Source organism: Acomys russatus, chromosome 12, assembly GCF_903995435.1.
Source record: "Acomys russatus chromosome 12, mAcoRus1.1, whole genome shotgun sequence".
Classification (NCBI taxonomy): Eukaryota; Metazoa; Chordata; class Mammalia; order Rodentia; family Muridae; genus Acomys; species Acomys russatus.
In genome coordinates, this window is record NC_067148.1 from 34,336,686 (window position 1) to 34,354,444 (window position 17,759).

The 17,759-nt window shown below is 37.6% G+C and overlaps 1 protein-coding gene across 1 annotated transcript in view; it reads left to right on the forward strand.

The window, feature by feature from the left end:
- Kansl1l (KAT8 regulatory NSL complex subunit 1 like) overlaps positions 1–17,759 on the forward strand; it is an 88,482-nt gene that overhangs the window by 4,755 nt on the left and 65,968 nt on the right. Inside the window, exon 2 of the mRNA XM_051154161.1 lies at positions 13,902–15,021. Within this exon, the coding sequence (XP_051010118.1) occupies positions 13,931–15,021 (1,091 nt within the window). The 5' untranslated portion in view covers positions 13,902–13,930. The remainder of the gene's footprint in view (positions 1–13,901; positions 15,022–17,759) is intronic.

Here is a 17,759-nt window from a genome sequence, read left to right on the forward strand (position 1 = left end):
TTCTTGTTTTGTATTGTATTTTACCTTTATAAGAACAAGCCAGAAAATTTGAATTCTCTTATGTTTTTAGTAATGTTTAAAAGTCCAGCTTGGGCCAGGGAAATGACTCATTTTGTTTGGTGTGGTGCTTGCCATTAAGTCTGATGACCTGAGCTGGATCCTTGCAACCCTTGTAGTGGAACAAGAGAACATCCATTTATACTAATTGTCCTCTGACCTCTACCATAGCAACCCCCCCCAAGTAAATGTAAAGACAAAAAGAGAATATCTCACACTTAGTTACTTTTCCTTATTAGCGTGGGTTGACTTCATGAAATATTTAAGTCGTATATGTGGAAATAAGATTTAGCCCTGCTTCTGGGTTCTTCTTTCAACTACTGTTGGTTGTTTTAAATTTTTATAGGTGAATGTGTGTCTTTTTACTTTGCAAGTGTAAGAATAGGCTTTAGCCAGGCGTGGTGGCCCACATCTGTAATCTCAGCACTCAGGCAAGAGGTAGGTGGATCTCTGTGAATTCCAGGCCAGCCTAGTCTACAAAGTTAAGTCCAGGATAGCCAAGGCTACACAGAAACCCTGTCTCAGAAAAAAAACAAAACAAACAAACAAAAACAAAACCCAGAACAAAACAAAACAAAAATGGCTTTATCTAAATCTAAAGTTCAGGAGTAAAACTGGAGAGAATATTTCTCAAAGACAGTATGGAATGTTTGTATGCATTCTAGAATATAGAGCATAGAAAATCTGAAGCAGCCGGGCGGTAGTGTGGCCGGGCGGTAGTGTGGCCGGGCGGTAGTGTGGCACATGCCTTTAATCCCAGCACTCAGGAGGCAGAGGCAGGCAGATCACTGTGAGTATGAGGCCAACCTGGTCTACAAAATGAGTCCAGGACAGCCAAGGCTACACAGAGAAACTCTGTCTTGAAAAACCAAACCAAACCAAACCAAAACCCCCCAAACAAACAAAACCATGAAACAATACAAGGGGTAGGAAGTCAGATTTAATATTCTTTTTTTTTTTTTTTTTCCAGGAGGAACAGTGGTTCTTACCTAGATTATCAAATTCAAGTATGAAGGTAGAAAGACTAGATAGTATTTAAGTAGTTATCTTCAGGAAATGTCAAAAATCATTTGAATTATGTAAGTTATTAACTTATAAAGATTTGATTGCTAAGTGATTTAACCAACTCAGTAGTAATTTTCTTGGCACTTATCCCACTATGTAAATGCAGGTTTTGAAACATAACTGTTTTTGCTGTGTTTTAAGATCTCCAAAGGAATAGATCACATTTAGTTAATGCTAGACTCATAGATGCACCATGAATCTTAAAAGTACAGTTTAGGCAATGAATGAAACGTCCTGTGGACAAGGCAAAACCTTCTATTTGTAATAGTACAATTTCAGAATAACTGAACTCTTAATTCTTCATGAATGGCCTTTGGATTAAATTGTAAACTAAAATTTTAGAATATATTGAGCAGTTATAACAGTATAATCCAGTTAATTGTTCTTAATAGATTAATATGGTTTTATAATAATGAAATTAGTGTACACTAAAAGAAGGAAAAAAGTGGCTAAGTTACAGTTTTTCTCATCCTATAGGAAGTCTTTTGTGCCTTTCTGTGTCTTTAAGAACAGTGTATATTTGAATAAGGATTGTTCTTGAAAGGCTATTTACTTGACAGATTGTTTATAATACTTGTGATAAACTTTAATGCTACTCATAAAACCATAAAATTTCTCTCTGCCAAAGTACTAATGAATCTTTTAATAATTTAAGATGAAGTGTAAACTAAAAAAAACCTGTTGTAAAAATGAAATATAATTGGTTTTTTAGATTATCAAGAACTCTTGACTTAGCTGAGAATCAAGACCGTAGCTGCTTTCAAAGACTGCTGATATTTTTTAAGCTTGTAGTATTTACATAAAAAAAATCTTATTGGCTTGATGTTTTAGTGTGTATCTTTGATTAGAAAAGATTGTTTTTCCAAAACATTTCCCCCCTTTGAGGTCATTAGACTAAACTTTTAAAGAAAGTGCTGCATTATACTTGAGTATCTAAGGGTGTACTCAAAACAAATAACTCTTAGCAGTAGTAGTGGTGTCTAGAATCATGGCACGCAATACTTTTGTAGTTAGACATTTTTAATTTACCTAGGATTAAATCTCCACTTCCCATTATGTGTGCAGTTATAGACTGATCAACATGCTTTTTAGAAAATGATTGGAATTTGTCTTCTTTGTATTGCTTAGACTACTGTAGGTGCTTAAAATATACATATATTTGATTAAGATAAATTTGTAGATTGGAAATTTGTAGTTAACGGTTGATTTCCTGGTTATTTAAGGAATAGCACACCTTACATTGTACTATTTAGCACAGTGATCCCTCACTGCACAGACCTGAGCATCTGAAGTGAGGCTCTTGCTAGATTAGGGACGTGGTTAAAAACAAACAAACAAAGAAAGCAGACAAACCCTGCCCCCTCAAAAACACATGAAGATTACATACAGTCTCAGGGGCTGGAAAGATGGCTCAGTGGTTAAGAATGCTGTCTGCTCTTCCAGAGGTCCTGAGTTCAATTCCCAGCAACCCCATGTGCCTCACAACCATCTATAATGAGATCTGATGCTCTCTTCTGCAGATAAAACACTCATATACAATAAATCAATACATAAATCTTTAAAAAAAAGATTATATACAATCTCATTAGGAAATTTTTATTAAGTAAAAAAGCCAGGTGGTGGTGGTGGTGGTTCACACTTTTAATCCCAGCACTCAGGAGGCAGAGGCAGAGGCAGAGGCAGAGGCAGAGGCAGAGGCAGAGGCAGAGGCAGAGGCAGAGGCAGAGGCAGAGGCAGAGGCAGAGGCAGAGGCAGAGGCAGAGGCAGAGGCAGAGGCAGAGAGAGGCAGAGAGAGAGGCAGAGGCAGAGGCAGAAGGATCTCGGTGAGTTTGAGGTCAGCCTGGTCTACAGAGTGAGTTCCAGTTCAGACAGAGCTACACGGAGAAACCTTGTCTTGAAAAGCTGGGCGGGGGGGAACCAAACAAAACAAAACAAACAAAAAAACAAGGCCAGGCACACTATGCCAGGTTGATGCAGGAGGACTATGAATTTGAGGCCATTCAGTGCTACATGTAAGAACCTGTCTCTAAAATCAAGGGCTTAGTCACAGAGAACTTCACTAATACAAGTGAGATCGAGTTTGAGACTCTGCACCACAATCATATGCAAATGTGATAAGAAATTTTAGTACATAAATTAAAATTTTGTTGTGAACATACAGTAAGTGACATAATTTCATGTAGTACTTGAACACAGTGTTTATTAAGGGACATAAATTATATGAATTGATTTGACATTTGTTCCCCTGAGCTTCCTGAATATATGGTTTGGTGTCTGATATAGAGGAAAATATTAGATTTATTACTTCTGTGGTTTATTTTCTTTTATCATTTCTATTATATATATATGTATATATATATATGTCTTTCTGTAGTTATCCCACAATGTTCCACATTTGTATTTTTTTTGTTCTACTAGGCTTTTTTTTTCTTTTTTTCTTCAGTCTTTTTGTTTGTTTTTTCAATTTGCAATTTTCTATTGATACATCTCTTATATTTTAGAGCTTGGTTCAGCCATATCACATTTACTAATTAGTCCATTGAGGCAGCTCTGTGTATTGTGGATGTGTTTGTATACACACATGCACTTGCACACAAGCTAGAAAAAGCAGGTGGAGGCAAGAGGACAGTTTGCAAGAGTCAATGCTTTTGTTTCACCGTGTGGGTCTTGGGGTATTGAACTCAGGCCTTCAGTTTTGGTGGCAAGCACTTTTTCCTGCTGAGCTATCTCTGAGGCCCTGACACCGTGTTTTTGATCTGTAGAACTTCCTTTTGGTTCTTTGTTAGGACTTGCATTACTTATCTATTGTGTTTTGCTTTTCCCCCTGATTAACTGTCCATTTTTTAAAAAATTAATTCTGGTTGCTTTAAGTTCCTTACCTGGTGGTCTCGTCTTTTAAAGCTACATTATTTTTCCTCTTAGAGTGCCTTATAAGCTTTTAAACTGAAATCTGGAAAAATGTACTGTGTAAAATGAACTCTAACAAAATGTTTAATAACGACACTGAATAGCCTGGTGGTGAGGTCTGCCTTCTAGTGATTCTGCACCTTAGGGATGAGGCAGGATGAGAAGAAAGGGCTAGGGTTTGGCATTTCCTGTTCTGTGAGATAGAATGCTGGAGCTCAGTGCATCTTTATAGTTAACCAAAGCAAAGTCCAGGAGACTTTTCAACAGATTTCTTAGAAATATTCCTAGCCATTTGTCCTGTTCTTATTTGACCTAGTATTATCCACTTTTGAATACTGTTTGTCTTGGTTGTGCTCCTCAGTTTTGTTGTTTCTTACTGATGGTGACATCTCTTTCTCCTTTGAGGCCATTCCTCTCCTGCAGCTTGCTTCCTTTCACACAAATAGTGCCAAGCTCTCTAGTCTTGGGCCTGGCTCCGTGTTTTCACCCTCCCCCTAGGTAAAGTCCTGCCCCTTGGCTTTAAATACTATTTATATGCCATGCCTTCTCCAAGTCCTGTCTCAGGTTATGACCTCTTCCTTGAACTCTAGATTTGTTTGGCTGACTCCACTTGGGTGGCTCATGCACACCTTAAATATAGTGTGCCCCAAACAGGGCTTGAAAAAGAAGAAACTGGTTCTCAATCTGTCCTGTTTCAAAAATATCACTATTGACCGTGCCTTTGCTGAAGCTAGAAAACCAAGGCTCATTTTTGGTTCTTTTTTTTTTTTTTTTCCCCTTTTAAAACCTTACAATGTTGATCATCAAACATTTTGTTGACTCTACCCTTGAAACATATTTAAATTGAAATTTCCTCATTCTTATTAATACCACACTAGTCAGGCAACCAATTTGGCTTGCTTTGAATCAGTAACCAACTCTCTGGTTCCTCTGCTTTCCAAGTTTTTCTATAGGATAGCCAGAGGGAGTAAGCTTGCTTGCTTGTTTCCTCCTCCCTTTGTTTCTCTCACTCCCTCTTTCTGCCTGCCTCTCTCTCTCTCTCTCTCTCTCTCTCTCTCTCTCTCTCAAATCAAGTTATTTTCTCACTTAAATTTCTAATGATTCTGCTTCAGTTTAAATATAAGGTTCCATTGTCCGGCTGTATCTGCTGCTCTGGTATCTTTGTTCTTTCTGTAGTCATCACGTTCTAGATCTAGTTGCTATTTTTCCCACGAGCACACTAAACTTATTCTTGCCCAAAGCTTTATGTTATCTTTTTTGAGCGAAAGACATACATTCTATCTTCTTACTAGCTTTTTATTGTTTGAGATCTTAGATCAGATATCACCAAAAGAGAAGCCTTGAGAGTCCCACTTTCATCCTCACGTCCAAATTTACCTTGCTGCTAATATAAATATGCTTTATATGCTGGGCAGTGGTGGCGCACTCCTTTAATCCCAGCACGCAGGAGGCAGAGGCAGATGGATCACTGTGAGTTCGAGGCCAGCCTGGTCTACAAAGTGAGTCCAGGACAGCCAAGGCTACACAGAGAAACCCTGTCTCGAAAAACTAAAAAACAAAACAAAACAAAACAAACCCAAAACAGATATGCTCTATACTTTAATGGTCAGAAACACAAAACCTTCAGTTATTGGATATTGTATTTACTCATTGTCTTAATTACTTTTATATTGCTGTATTAGAGACCATGGTGAAAGTAACTTATAAAAGAATTTTGGTTCCAGAGCCTTTGAGTCTGTGACCTTCATAGTAGGATCATGGCAGCAGGCAGGAGACACTGGAGCAGTAGTTGAGAGTTCACATCTCTGTCCACAAGCACAAGAGAGACAGATTGAGACACTGGGGATGGGGATGGCCGTGGTGGCGCATGCCTTTAATCCCAGCACTCAGGAGGCAGAGGCAGGTGGATTGATGTGAGTTCGAGGCTAGCCTGGTCTACAAAGGGAGATTGAGGATGTAGTAGGCTTCTGAAACCTCAAAGCTTGCCCCCAGTGACACAACTCTTCCAACAAGGCCACACCTTCTAATCCTTCCCAAATAGTTCCAATGACTGTAGACCAACTCTTCAAATACAGTCAAATCAACACCTATTTTATAGCCACCTTTCACATGAATCTGGCTTTTTAAAAAGTGCTTTATTTTTCAAAATAAATTATCTCACCCTCCTCTCTCCCTCTAGCATTTTCCTCTAAATGTACACTTTGTGAGAGTAGAATTCTTGGCATGTGTGCTACATCTTTCTAGTATTTAGCACAGTATTATAAATGGTTAACCTATGGAAGTTTTAAATGAATTGTTGAGTTTTAGATTGAATATATATTAAATGGAAATAAAGACTCTAGCTTCTACTCAAGGGAGACAGTTATTTTATGACTCAGTGATTGTTTTTAGCCTTTAAAAAAGCAAATTGATTTATGTCCACAATTTGTGTATTTTAATTTTAGTTTTTTAAATTAAAGTTTTCTAGCTATCATTCATAAGCACTCAGTATGACAGAGGTCTGTGGTGTGGCTGGTGGTTAAATTCTCAATGAAAAACAGATGACTTAATTTGTAGTTAGAGTTTCTTACTGTCTTTCTAAAGGTGACTTCCAAAGTACAGGACACACATTGAAGTCCTATGAAATAATTGTGATTATGTTGAACTAAAGAAAGAATTTGAGCCAAATTTACAGAATCGTTCACTATTGTGTGCTTTTAATATTATAAGTTTTTGTATGTTTTGCCTTTATCCAGTTATCTGTTTTGTGTGCTAATGAGGTATAGTCAACTAAGAATTAATTAAAACCTATATAATGGTTGAAGCCATAATTCAGAATTAACATGAATGACTGAAAACTCAGTGATTTAAGACTACTATCTTAAGGGGCCTGGTGTGGTGGTGCATGCCTTTAATCCCAGCACTTGGGAGGCAGAGGCAGGCGATCACTGTGAGTTCAAGGCCAGCCTGGTCTGCAAAGTGAGTCCAGGCAAGGCTACACAGAGAAACCCTGTCTTGAAAAACAAAACAAAAAAAGACTACTGTTTTAAATATTACTTTTTTGGACTGTGTTTGGTGAGACATGTGTTTAATCCTAGAACTTAGATGGCAGAGGCAGGCATATCTCTGTAAATTAGAGACTCGCTTGGTCAACTTACAGGGTTTCAGGCCAGTCAGAGCTACATAGTAAAACTATATCTCATAAAAATAAGCCAAAATAAAAAGGTTGTTGTATTTGGTACTTAATTTTGGGAAAGTTCAATTAATCATTTTTTTCTTATGAATATTTTGGTGTCTTAAAAACTTCAGTAATAAATATTACATTTTTTCTTCCTCTTTTCCATCCTAGATGTTTTAAGAGTTTTAGCTTTTACGCGTAGGCCCATTACTCATTGTGATGGGTCTGATCATTTTCATACATGGTATGAGGTATGTGTTGAGATTCATTTTTCCTCTACACTGAATTGTTTTCTTCCCAGAATAGTGCATGTGTGTGCTGGCATATTGCTGATCTGTTTTCTCTCCATTTTTCTGTATACTTATCCTGGGCCAGTACAGCACTATTCTTAGCCAAATGTCAGGACCCAGTGTGAGTCCTTTAAGTTTGTTGCTTTTTAGAATTATGTTTGGCTATTTTAGTCAACTTGTCAATAGAAATTCTTCTCCAATATTTGGTTGGAGTTATGTTTAATTACAAGTCACTCTGAGGAGAGTCAGATCATCCCAGTGTTGCTGGTCTCTCCCAAGAGTGCACTGCATGTACATGAGTCTTCTGGATAGTCTTTGTGCTTGATGTTTTTCAGTGTATGGAACATGGACATTTTGCCAGATTTGTTTTGTTGTTACTAGAAATGGAACCCAGAGCCCGGTGTATACCAACCTTTACAATGGAGCTATGTTAATATTGCTATGTAGTCTTAGAGGCATTCTTAGAATTTTCTTTGGGGAGGTATATTAGAGTTCTCTAGAGGAACGGAACCAATAGACTGAAAAAAATACAGAATTTATTAGAGTGGCTTACAGGCTGCGCTCTGGCTATTTGAACAACTGTCTTCCAGTGGAAAAGCCAAGAATGCAGTAGTTGTTCAGTTCATAAGGTTGGGTGTCTCAGCTGGTGTTCGCTCTGTGTTGGAATCAGGAAGAAGTAGGTTCTGATACCAGGAAAGGAATCAGCATCAGCAGGAAAGAGGAACCTTCCAGCCAGAACAAGGGCAAGCAGGTAAAAGAGGAAAACTTCCTTCCATGCAGCCAGAAAGCGTGGCCCAGATGTAGGCTGAGTCTTCCCACCTCAAATGATGGCGTCAAGAAGACCCTTTACAGGCGTGCCCAGCGCTTGTCAAGTTGACAACCAAGATTGGCTATTACAGGAAATATTAGAGTTATTACTGTTCTCAAATGTTCTATGTCTGGTCTGGCTTTCCACATCTGTGATTATGAAGTACAAGTGATTTAGTATTTTTACTGTGTCCGTAACCTGACTAAATGCTGGTTAGGAGAAATCATCTGATGTATTAATAGAGAGATTTATTTTTAATGTTTGCCTTTCTCCTCCTGCCACAGTGTACCTAGTAGATTCTCTAGTATGACACTGAAAATGAACAAGGAGAATACTGTGCTTCCTTCCCAGTCTTAGGGCAAGAGAATTCCTCCTGCACTGTCAATTCTGATATCAACTGTAGGCTTTTGTGATTTTGCTGGGTTAAGGAATTTATTTCCTCTAAATTTCTTGAGTTCTTTTTTTCTTATAAATGGATTGTACATTCTGTGAAATGCTTTTACTATATGAGATTCCATTTAACATTTTTTTTTGGTAGGGTGAATTTTAGTGATAAAAAAAAAAGTTCATGAAATAAGCCATATTTGGTTCAGTTATAGTATCCCATTTTTATATTGCTAGAATTGTACAATCATTGTTAAAATAGAAGTAAATATGTATTTTTACTAGTTATAACTACATGAATCCTGAAACGTTTGAAAATGTGTTTTGATGATCTGCAGTGATTATGGCAGTGTGTCCGTGCAATCCTTGTAGTTAGGCTGGAGCACAGGATGGTCAGTCAGAGAGGCGGCTTGTCAGGGATTCAAGGCAAGGTTCTGCTACACAGGGATGAGCCACTAGCCCTGGAGCCTATTAATAAGTACATAACAAGTACACTGCCCAAACAGCGTTCTAGTGTTGGGAGTTTAGAGTAGACTAAAACTTGCCCTTAGGGCCTAGAGTGATGGCCTGGCGATTAATAGCATTCACGGTTCTTCCAGAGGACCCAGGTTCAATTCCCAGGACCCACCAGGCAGCTGACAGGGGATCCAACATCCTCTTCTGCCAACATACATCTGGTACACAGTTATACAATGCAGGCAAAGCCCCATACACATAACATGAAATAAATCTGTAAACAAAACCTGCCCTTAAACTGTATTCCTTCCCAGAATATAAAAATGTCTGATAGTGCTAGGACCATTTGGAAAACAGTAAAGCAGCCCCAGAGAGAATGAACAAAGCTGTTTTAAACATACTGGTCAGGCAGGGTTTTAATGAGGTGACCTTAGCTCGGAGAAATGAAGAACGTTGGTTATTCATCTCATCAGAACTGTTTCATACTTAAAAACAGCAAGTACTTCACTTGTTGGTTTTCAAGACTAAAACGAAGTCTAGGAGTTCTAGAGTGTATTAATCCATGGAGAAAAGTGTAGAAGACAAAATAGAGACTTGATGATGTGGAACATTGTAGGCCATGACAATGATAACTTTAGATTTAATTCCCAGTAGAGGGCCAACTGCGCATATAGTCAGCTGCCTGGTCACATTGTTTTTTGGTTTTTGGTTTTTTTCATATAATAGTTAGAAAAGTAGCAGCTGAAGCATTACTAGAGCTTGTAAGAGATAGTAATTATAATGTAATGTAATGTAATATACATTACATAATACAGAAGTAGGCAAAAGTGGTATTTTAGAATTGTTTTCAGTTGGGAAATATAAAAGCAATTACACATGATGTATGTGTATAAAATTTAAATGATTGAAATAAATCTGCTTATATATTATACTAAAACCATAATGAACATGTCAACCTTTTTTACTTAAAAGAGATAAATATTTCCATGAGTTTCTTTTGATTACACATTACAGAGACTTAGTTCTGCTTAGTTTTTTTTTTTTTTTTTTTTTTTTTCAAGTAAGGATATATTGAGAATAATACACAGAAGAAATTTTAAGTAGGGCTTGTGGTACGGCTGGGCTTTCCCTTCCCGAGACTACAATCTAAAGTCCTCAAGGCAAATGTAGTTACAAGATATGATTATATTGTAAACCCTGAGGTAAACCAACGTAAAAGGTAGATCTGTTGATGGGTGGAAACCCTTTACTTACCAGCACATTCTTCTCCAGTTGCTCTGTCTTGGCCCTCGTGAGTCTCCCTCTGTTCTAGTCACGTCGCAGTCACTGGATGGGGAAGAAGCTGCTTCCCAGGTGACTCCCAAGCTTCCTGTGGGGCCACATCTCTGCCGTATGGCCATTCCTGCTCACAGACTGGCACCCAGCTTCTTTCCTTAGGAGAAAGACAGTAGATGGCAGACTCAGTCTCTTCCGACTCAGAAGACATAGTCTATTCCTTCTGCTGGGCTGACACTACTCAGTCTAGTTCATACTCAAGAGGAGAGATTATTCAGTATTAATGCAACAGATGATTACTAGGGTCTAATAACCCCTAATAATAATTATTATTAGTATAACAAATCTTATGAGGTTCTCTATGTTCATTCTCTACCATAAAAGGTGAAATGAAAGTTTCTGGCTTCTTTGAAGACTCAGTTGTGTCCTACAAAAAGGTCCTTAGCCATTTTAATATTTGTATTGATTTTCTTTCTGTTTTTAAAGATATCTTCTTACTCTGCTTATTTGTAGTTTCCCTCATCTTTACCCAGGACTCTTCTGTCTCATGATATTTTACTTACTGCCTTTGTAGCAAGCCACTTTGATTATAACCATAGCATCTTGTGTAAATGTTCGAGAGAAGTGTAAGTGGGATAAGAGATAGAAATACTATTGTGGGTCTTTCTAGATTATAACATATATGTCAGTTCATCAAATTAAATCATTTAAATCCTGGAGGATTCTTTGCCCTAATTAAAAAAAATTTTTTTTCTTATTTATATGTATGTGTGTTTGTGTGTCATGTGGGTGGGTACTCCAAAAGCCCAGAAGAAGGGTTTCCTATCCCCTGGAGCTGTAGTTACCGGCAGTTGTGACTCACCCATTGTGGGTGCTGAGAACACAGAGCAGTCCTCTGCAAGAGCCAGTGTGGGTGTAACCACCGAGCGCTCTCTCCATCACTTCCTTGACATTCTGTAATTATTATTCTGTTTCCATTAAAAGCAGAGTGAATTGCAAACAAAAATCTTGTTATTTTCATTTTTCCTTTACAATTTAGGATGAATGTGAGTCTATATTCAGACTTTGCTTAGTTACACAAAAGTGAATTAATTTTGGGATAATTCAAATTTGAAGGCAGACTATAAATACATTTTACATTGAGACATTATAAAGTGTGTTTGTCTACACACAAAGTATACATATATAAAAATCTATACCTTTATTGTCTAGTTAACCATTAACATTGTTTGTTTTGTGTTTATTCTTTTTTCCAAAGTCATAAAATTTATAATGAAATTGAAAATCCTCTTAAATTATTACTCTTCTCTTTCATGGAACTAGATGCAACTACTGTTAGAGGTGTGATAGGTATTTTTCTAGTTCACTTTTTATTAAGTAGAAGCATGGACATCCAGATACAAGGTGTGCTTGTATGTTTGTGTTATATAAAACGTGTGTGTGTGTGTGTGTGTACCTACACTTTTTTTGGTCTTATCATCATTAGTTTTAGAGTCTTTTCATTTGTGTCTTACTGTTTTTTCCTCGTTTGTTGTGACTTATATCTAAGTTGTTTTGGATTAATGTTTTGCCATTATAAGCATTGCTCATATACCTGTAACAAGCATATTTTGTATTTTATGTACAAGTTATTCAACCAACTTGTAGCCTTAGTAGATGTGGGAATTTTTTCTTATTTCCTCATGAGTGAAATTTCAGACTTCAATCTTTTGTCAGTTCAGTGTTTGGAAACTTGGGCTTTTGCTTTGCTGATTTACATTTCTTACTACTGTGATCAAGTATATATAAATGACCATTTAGACATTGTCACCTAAGTATCTTTTTACTGTGTCTTTAAATGATTTGAAGGAGTTCTTTATATATCCTAGGTGTTAATACCACTTTTTATGTGTTGTAGATACTGTCTGCTTGGCTATTTGTTTATCTATCTATGTATCTATCTATTTTTTTCAAGATAAAGTTTTTCTGTGTATCCTTACCTGTCCTGGACTCACTTTGTATACCAATCTGGCCATGAACTCACAGAGCTCTACTTGCCTCTGCCTTCCTGAGTGCTGAGGTTACAGGAGCGTGCCATCATGGCCTGGTTCTGATTTTTTTAAACAAAGATATTTTTTAAAAAAACATTTCTTCTTCTTGATAATTTGTGCTAGTTTTGGGAAAAATAAAAATGAAGGAAATATAAGTACAGATAGCATCTGAGTGTGCATATATTAGAGGGTTTCATGTGTGTTGATAAGAATTATAGGGTATAATAGTTGCAGTGTATTAAGTATCATTAAGAACTTAAAATAGAAGCTGAACTTGGTGGCGCATGCCTGTAATCCCAGCACTTGGTAAGGCAGTGTCAGGCTGATCTCTGTGAGTTCGAGGCCAGGCTGGCCTACAAAGCGAGCCCAGGACAACCAAGGATAAGACAGAGAAACCTGTCTCAAAACCAAAACCAAAGGTCTTTTTTTCTTTTTGGTTTTTTGAGATAGGGTTTCTCTGTGTAGCCTGAGTGTTCTGGATCTCACTCTGTAGACCAGGCTGGCCTTGAACTCAGAGGTCTGCCTGCCTCTGCAGCACCACACCCAGGTCTCCTGTTGGTAAGTCTTAGTGGTACTAGATTGCCTTTTTTTTTTTTTTTTTATATGTCAGGAGGTAGGGCTTCATCCTTTTCTTTTGGAATTTGTTTAACTTTGGAATTAATCTATACTGATCATGTGGCATGGTTTTATTATTTACTAGGTAGGAATATATTCCACAATGATAATTAATAACTGTATTTGTGAGATAGAAAAATATTGCAGATACATATTCAGGAAAAATACATGTCTCAGATTAGGCAAGTTCTCATTATTTTTTAACAATTATGAATTCAGGTGGTTTGTGTTCACTTAGGTGTACTTATTAAAAGATTATTTAGCATATTTTTATTTAGCATATTTTACTTGTAGTTCTTACTGTTCAAATTGAAAAATAAATTCCAAATGAAACTTCCATTTTAGACAAAATTATTTTGTTTCATAAAGATATTTTTGCAGTTGTGAGATTGAATTACATTTTCAAGTACGATTAAGGGATTCAAAGTTGTAAGTTCTATTGGCTTTCACTGAACATTGTCAATGATATGATTGTGAGATGTACTTTCAGCCACGTGTCTTTGTTGCTAAACCCTTACTGTGACAGTGAGCAAATGCATGTTTCTTGGTGCTGCTGTAGATGGAGCCCGGATCTCACATGTGCTCCACAGCTACTGTGCCACCGAGCTGTATCCCCGGTCTAGTAATGTGCGATTTTAATTAGAATTGTGAATATTAGGCTCATATCAGAGTAAGGAATAACAAGTTCTTTGTTATTGAGATAATGTGGGAAGCTGAGAGATAAAGGAAATCTTTGGTGCCATGCTCATTTTAATCAGAAACATCAAAAAAATAAAAGTTGCCCTTGGCAAAAGTGTAAGCATCAAGCTTTTTCTCCCTAGACATTTGATCATGTATTTGTTTTTATGTAATTTTAGGCTTCAAGTAATTATCTCCAGGATTCGCCATGACCCCAGCTCTGAAGGAGGCAACAACAAAGGGTATCTGCGTTTCCTCTTTGCCAGGCACCATGGAATCCGACAAGATGCTGTGCATGGAAAGTCCAAGAGCTGTAGATGAAAAGCTCAAAGGAGGAGACGCTTTCCCTCAGATGCTGGGCTTTCCGACCCCTGAACCTCCTCTAAATAGTAATTTTGTGAATTTAAAACACTTTGCCTCCCCTCAGGCTTCAAAACATTTTCAGACTGTTCTTTTAATGAGTTCTAATTCAACACTAAATAAATATAATGAGAATTATAACCAAAAGAAAGTAACAGAGTCCAACTGCTGTAAGCTGAAAAATGTACTGTGCAATGGCAGTAGCCTTCAGCTCACTAAGATCTGCCGTTCTCACTCCGAGAAGGAGTTTGTCAAGAAGGAGCTCTCAGATACCACGAGCCAGTGCGTGAAAGACATACAATTCGTTTTGGATTCAAATCTCACCAAAGACACGAACGTAGATAAAATACATCTGCAAAACTGTAAATGGTACCAAAAGAATGCACTTTTGGGTAAATTCACCGATACAAAGATTAAAAAGGGTTTATTGCAATGTACTCAAAAGAAAATTGGACCTAGTCACTCAGATGTGCCTATTAGTTCCTCAGCTGCTGAAAAAGAGGAGGAAGTGAATGCTCGCTTACTTCATTGTGTGAGTAAACAGAAAATTTTACTTAGCCAGGCTAGAAGAACTCAGAAACACTTGCAGTTGCTCCTGGCAAAGCATGTTGTTAAGCACTATGGTCAACAGATGAAATTTTCTATGAAACATCAGCTGCCCACAATGAAGATCTTTCATGAACCCACAACTGTTTTGGGTAATAGTTTACTTGAACACACTGAAATTAAGCCAGAAGTCAACATATTGGCTTCAGAGAATAAGTTTTGGGATGATACAAACAATGGCTTTTCTCAGTGTACAGCTGCAGAAATCCAAAGATTTGCACTGTCTGCTACAGGGCTGTTGTCTCATGTCGAAGAGGGTTTGGATTCCGATGCCACCGATAGCAGCTCAGATGACGAGTTGGATGAATATACCTTTAGAAAAAATGTGGCAGTGTAAGTGTAAAGTTACTAGACTTTTTTCTCTTCTGCATACAGTAGCAATTACCTTGGTTTCAAGATATGTTATTCTAAAATCTTACTGCTATGATCTTTAAGTTATAAAACTGGTGAATTTAAAAAATGTTTTTATTTTTCCCTATGCAATATATTTTGATCATATTCTTCTTTTCCCTGTACCTCCCAGATCTTCCCCATCTTCTAATCACCCAACTTCATGTTCTTTCTCTCTCTCAAAAAATAAATAGAAGACACAACAAAATGAAAACAACAACAACAACAAAAAAACAAACTGAAAAAGAAAATGAGACAAAAATGATCAAAACAACATAAAAAGCATGCACACACACACACACACACACACACACACACACACAGAGGCACACACACACCCCACTATGGAATCCACTTTGTGTTGGCCAACAACTACTGGGCATGGGGCCTTCCCTGGGAGTGTAGTTGATAGACCCAGTAACAATCCATTGGAGAAAATGATTTTCTGTCTCCCAGCAGCTATCAATCAATTGCAAATACCTCCTTAGGTAGGGTGAAACTTTGTGTCTACTTGCCCTTCCCAGTGCTGGGACTTTGTTTGGCTTGGATCTGTGTAGTTTTGTGTGTGCTATCAGTCTCTGTGAGTTGCGTCTGGAAGACACTGTTTCTTTAGAGTTATTCACCACAATCTTTCTGCCTCCTCTTCCACATAAATCTTTGAGCCTTAAGGGGAGGGCTCTGATAAAGACATCCCACGTAGTCTCTCATTGTTTGCATATTGTTCAATTGGGGATCTACTTGTGGTTAACTCCCAACTGCAAGAAGAAGGAGGGCTGAGTGATGCTGTGTTCTGTGGGGACAGCAGTGTGTCATTAGTCATTTTACTGCTATGTTCCTTTAACAGATACAGTAGGTTTTCTCCTAGACCTATCAACAATCTAGTCTCAGGTTCTTGGCCACTTTAGCAATGTCATGTATGGGTTCCATGTCATAGAATGGGCCTTAAATGCAATAAAATAGTTGATGGTTACTTGCATAACATTTAAGCCACTATTGTACCAGTCTATCTTTGAGGTTTGTCATATGTAGCAAGGCTTGTAGCCTGGTGAAATTGATTGTTACTTTTGTTCTCCAGTAGTCTGCAAAGTACATCCTAGCACCATGAAGGGCTGCAGCTTCTAATTGTACACCAGCCTGACTTCTCCCCGTTTGATGATATAAAGAACGTGTGTCTTTAGCAGTAATGCCTTACCATCAGGGTATGGAGAGTAGCCGATAGCTTCAGCAATGGCCTGTAATGTTTCATTGGGGAGGGGAGATTTGGGGGGAAATTTTGGGGCCCCTTTGGCCAGTGAGTTAAAGGATGTAATCCACGCCTGGCACTGGAGGTTTTATTTGGTGATATGTCTAGTTGTGACATTCTCTCCCATTATATGTTGACTCCATTTAAATTGCTTTCATATATGTATGCTAGGAAGCTGCTACAGTAGGTTTCTATACGGCTTTTCAAAAGGCCTTTAGTGTTGTCTCTCCACATTCCTGCCTTTACTCTGCCCTTTCCTCTTCCTCTCAATTTAATCCTATTCAGTTTCCCTTTATCCCTTCATAACACTATACTCTATTTTTCCTTAGTTGGAAGATCTCCTTCTCGTACCTAGCTACTTAACCTCTGTGGTTATTCATATTGAAACACACATGTCTAAAACCTAAAGCTAACGTCCACATATAAGAAGAAACATGGACTATCTGTCTTTTTGGCTTGGGTTAACTCAGGGTGGTTGTTAGGTATATCCATTTGTCTGAAAATTTTATATTTTTTCTTAAAAACTGAGTAATATCCCATTGTATAAATGCACCACATTTTCATTACAATCATCATTTGATGGACATGGAGGCTATTTTCAGATTCTGGCTATTATGAATAGAAAAGCAATGAACATGTATGGGTAAGTTCCCAAGAGTGGTGTGGCTGGATCTTGTGGTAGATTTATTCCTAGCTTCTTGAGGATCCACCACACTGATTTGCAAAGTGGCTGTATCAATTTGCACCTCTATGAGCAAGGAATAAATGTTCTCTCTTCCCTGCATTCTTACTAGCATGTGATGACATTTATATTGATCATGGCCATTCTGACTAGGGTAAGGTGAAATCTCAAAGTAATTTAATTTGCATTTCCCTGATGGCTAAGGATGTTGAATACTTTAAAAATGTTTCTCAGTCATTTGTGTTTCCTCTTGTGAGAGAGAACTCCGTTTCGTTCTATATCCCAGCTTTTTTTATTATGTTCATAAAAACTGAGCTGTTTCAGTTTTTCTGTTTACTATATATTATTGAAACTAGTCATTTAGCAAATACATAATTGATTAAAGATATTTCCTCCTGTAGGCTGCCAGTTTGCTTGAATGATGGTGTCCTTTGCTCTGTACAGAACTTTTAGTTCCATGAGGTGTTCCATTGTTGTTGTTAAGACTGTGCTATTGGCGTCCTGTTCAGAAAATACTATTCTGTGCCAGGGTTCAAGCCTATTCCCTACTTCCTCTTCTGTCAAGCCTCGAGTACCTGGTCTTATGTTGAGGTCTTAGGCCCATTTAGAGATGAGTTTTGTGCGGGGTGATGGATATGGATCCATTTTCATTCTTCTAAATGTAGTTACTGAGTTTGACCAGCACCATTTCTTGAAGATGCTGCCTTTTATTCAGTGGATATTTTTGGCTTTAAAAAAAAAATCAGGTGTCAATGT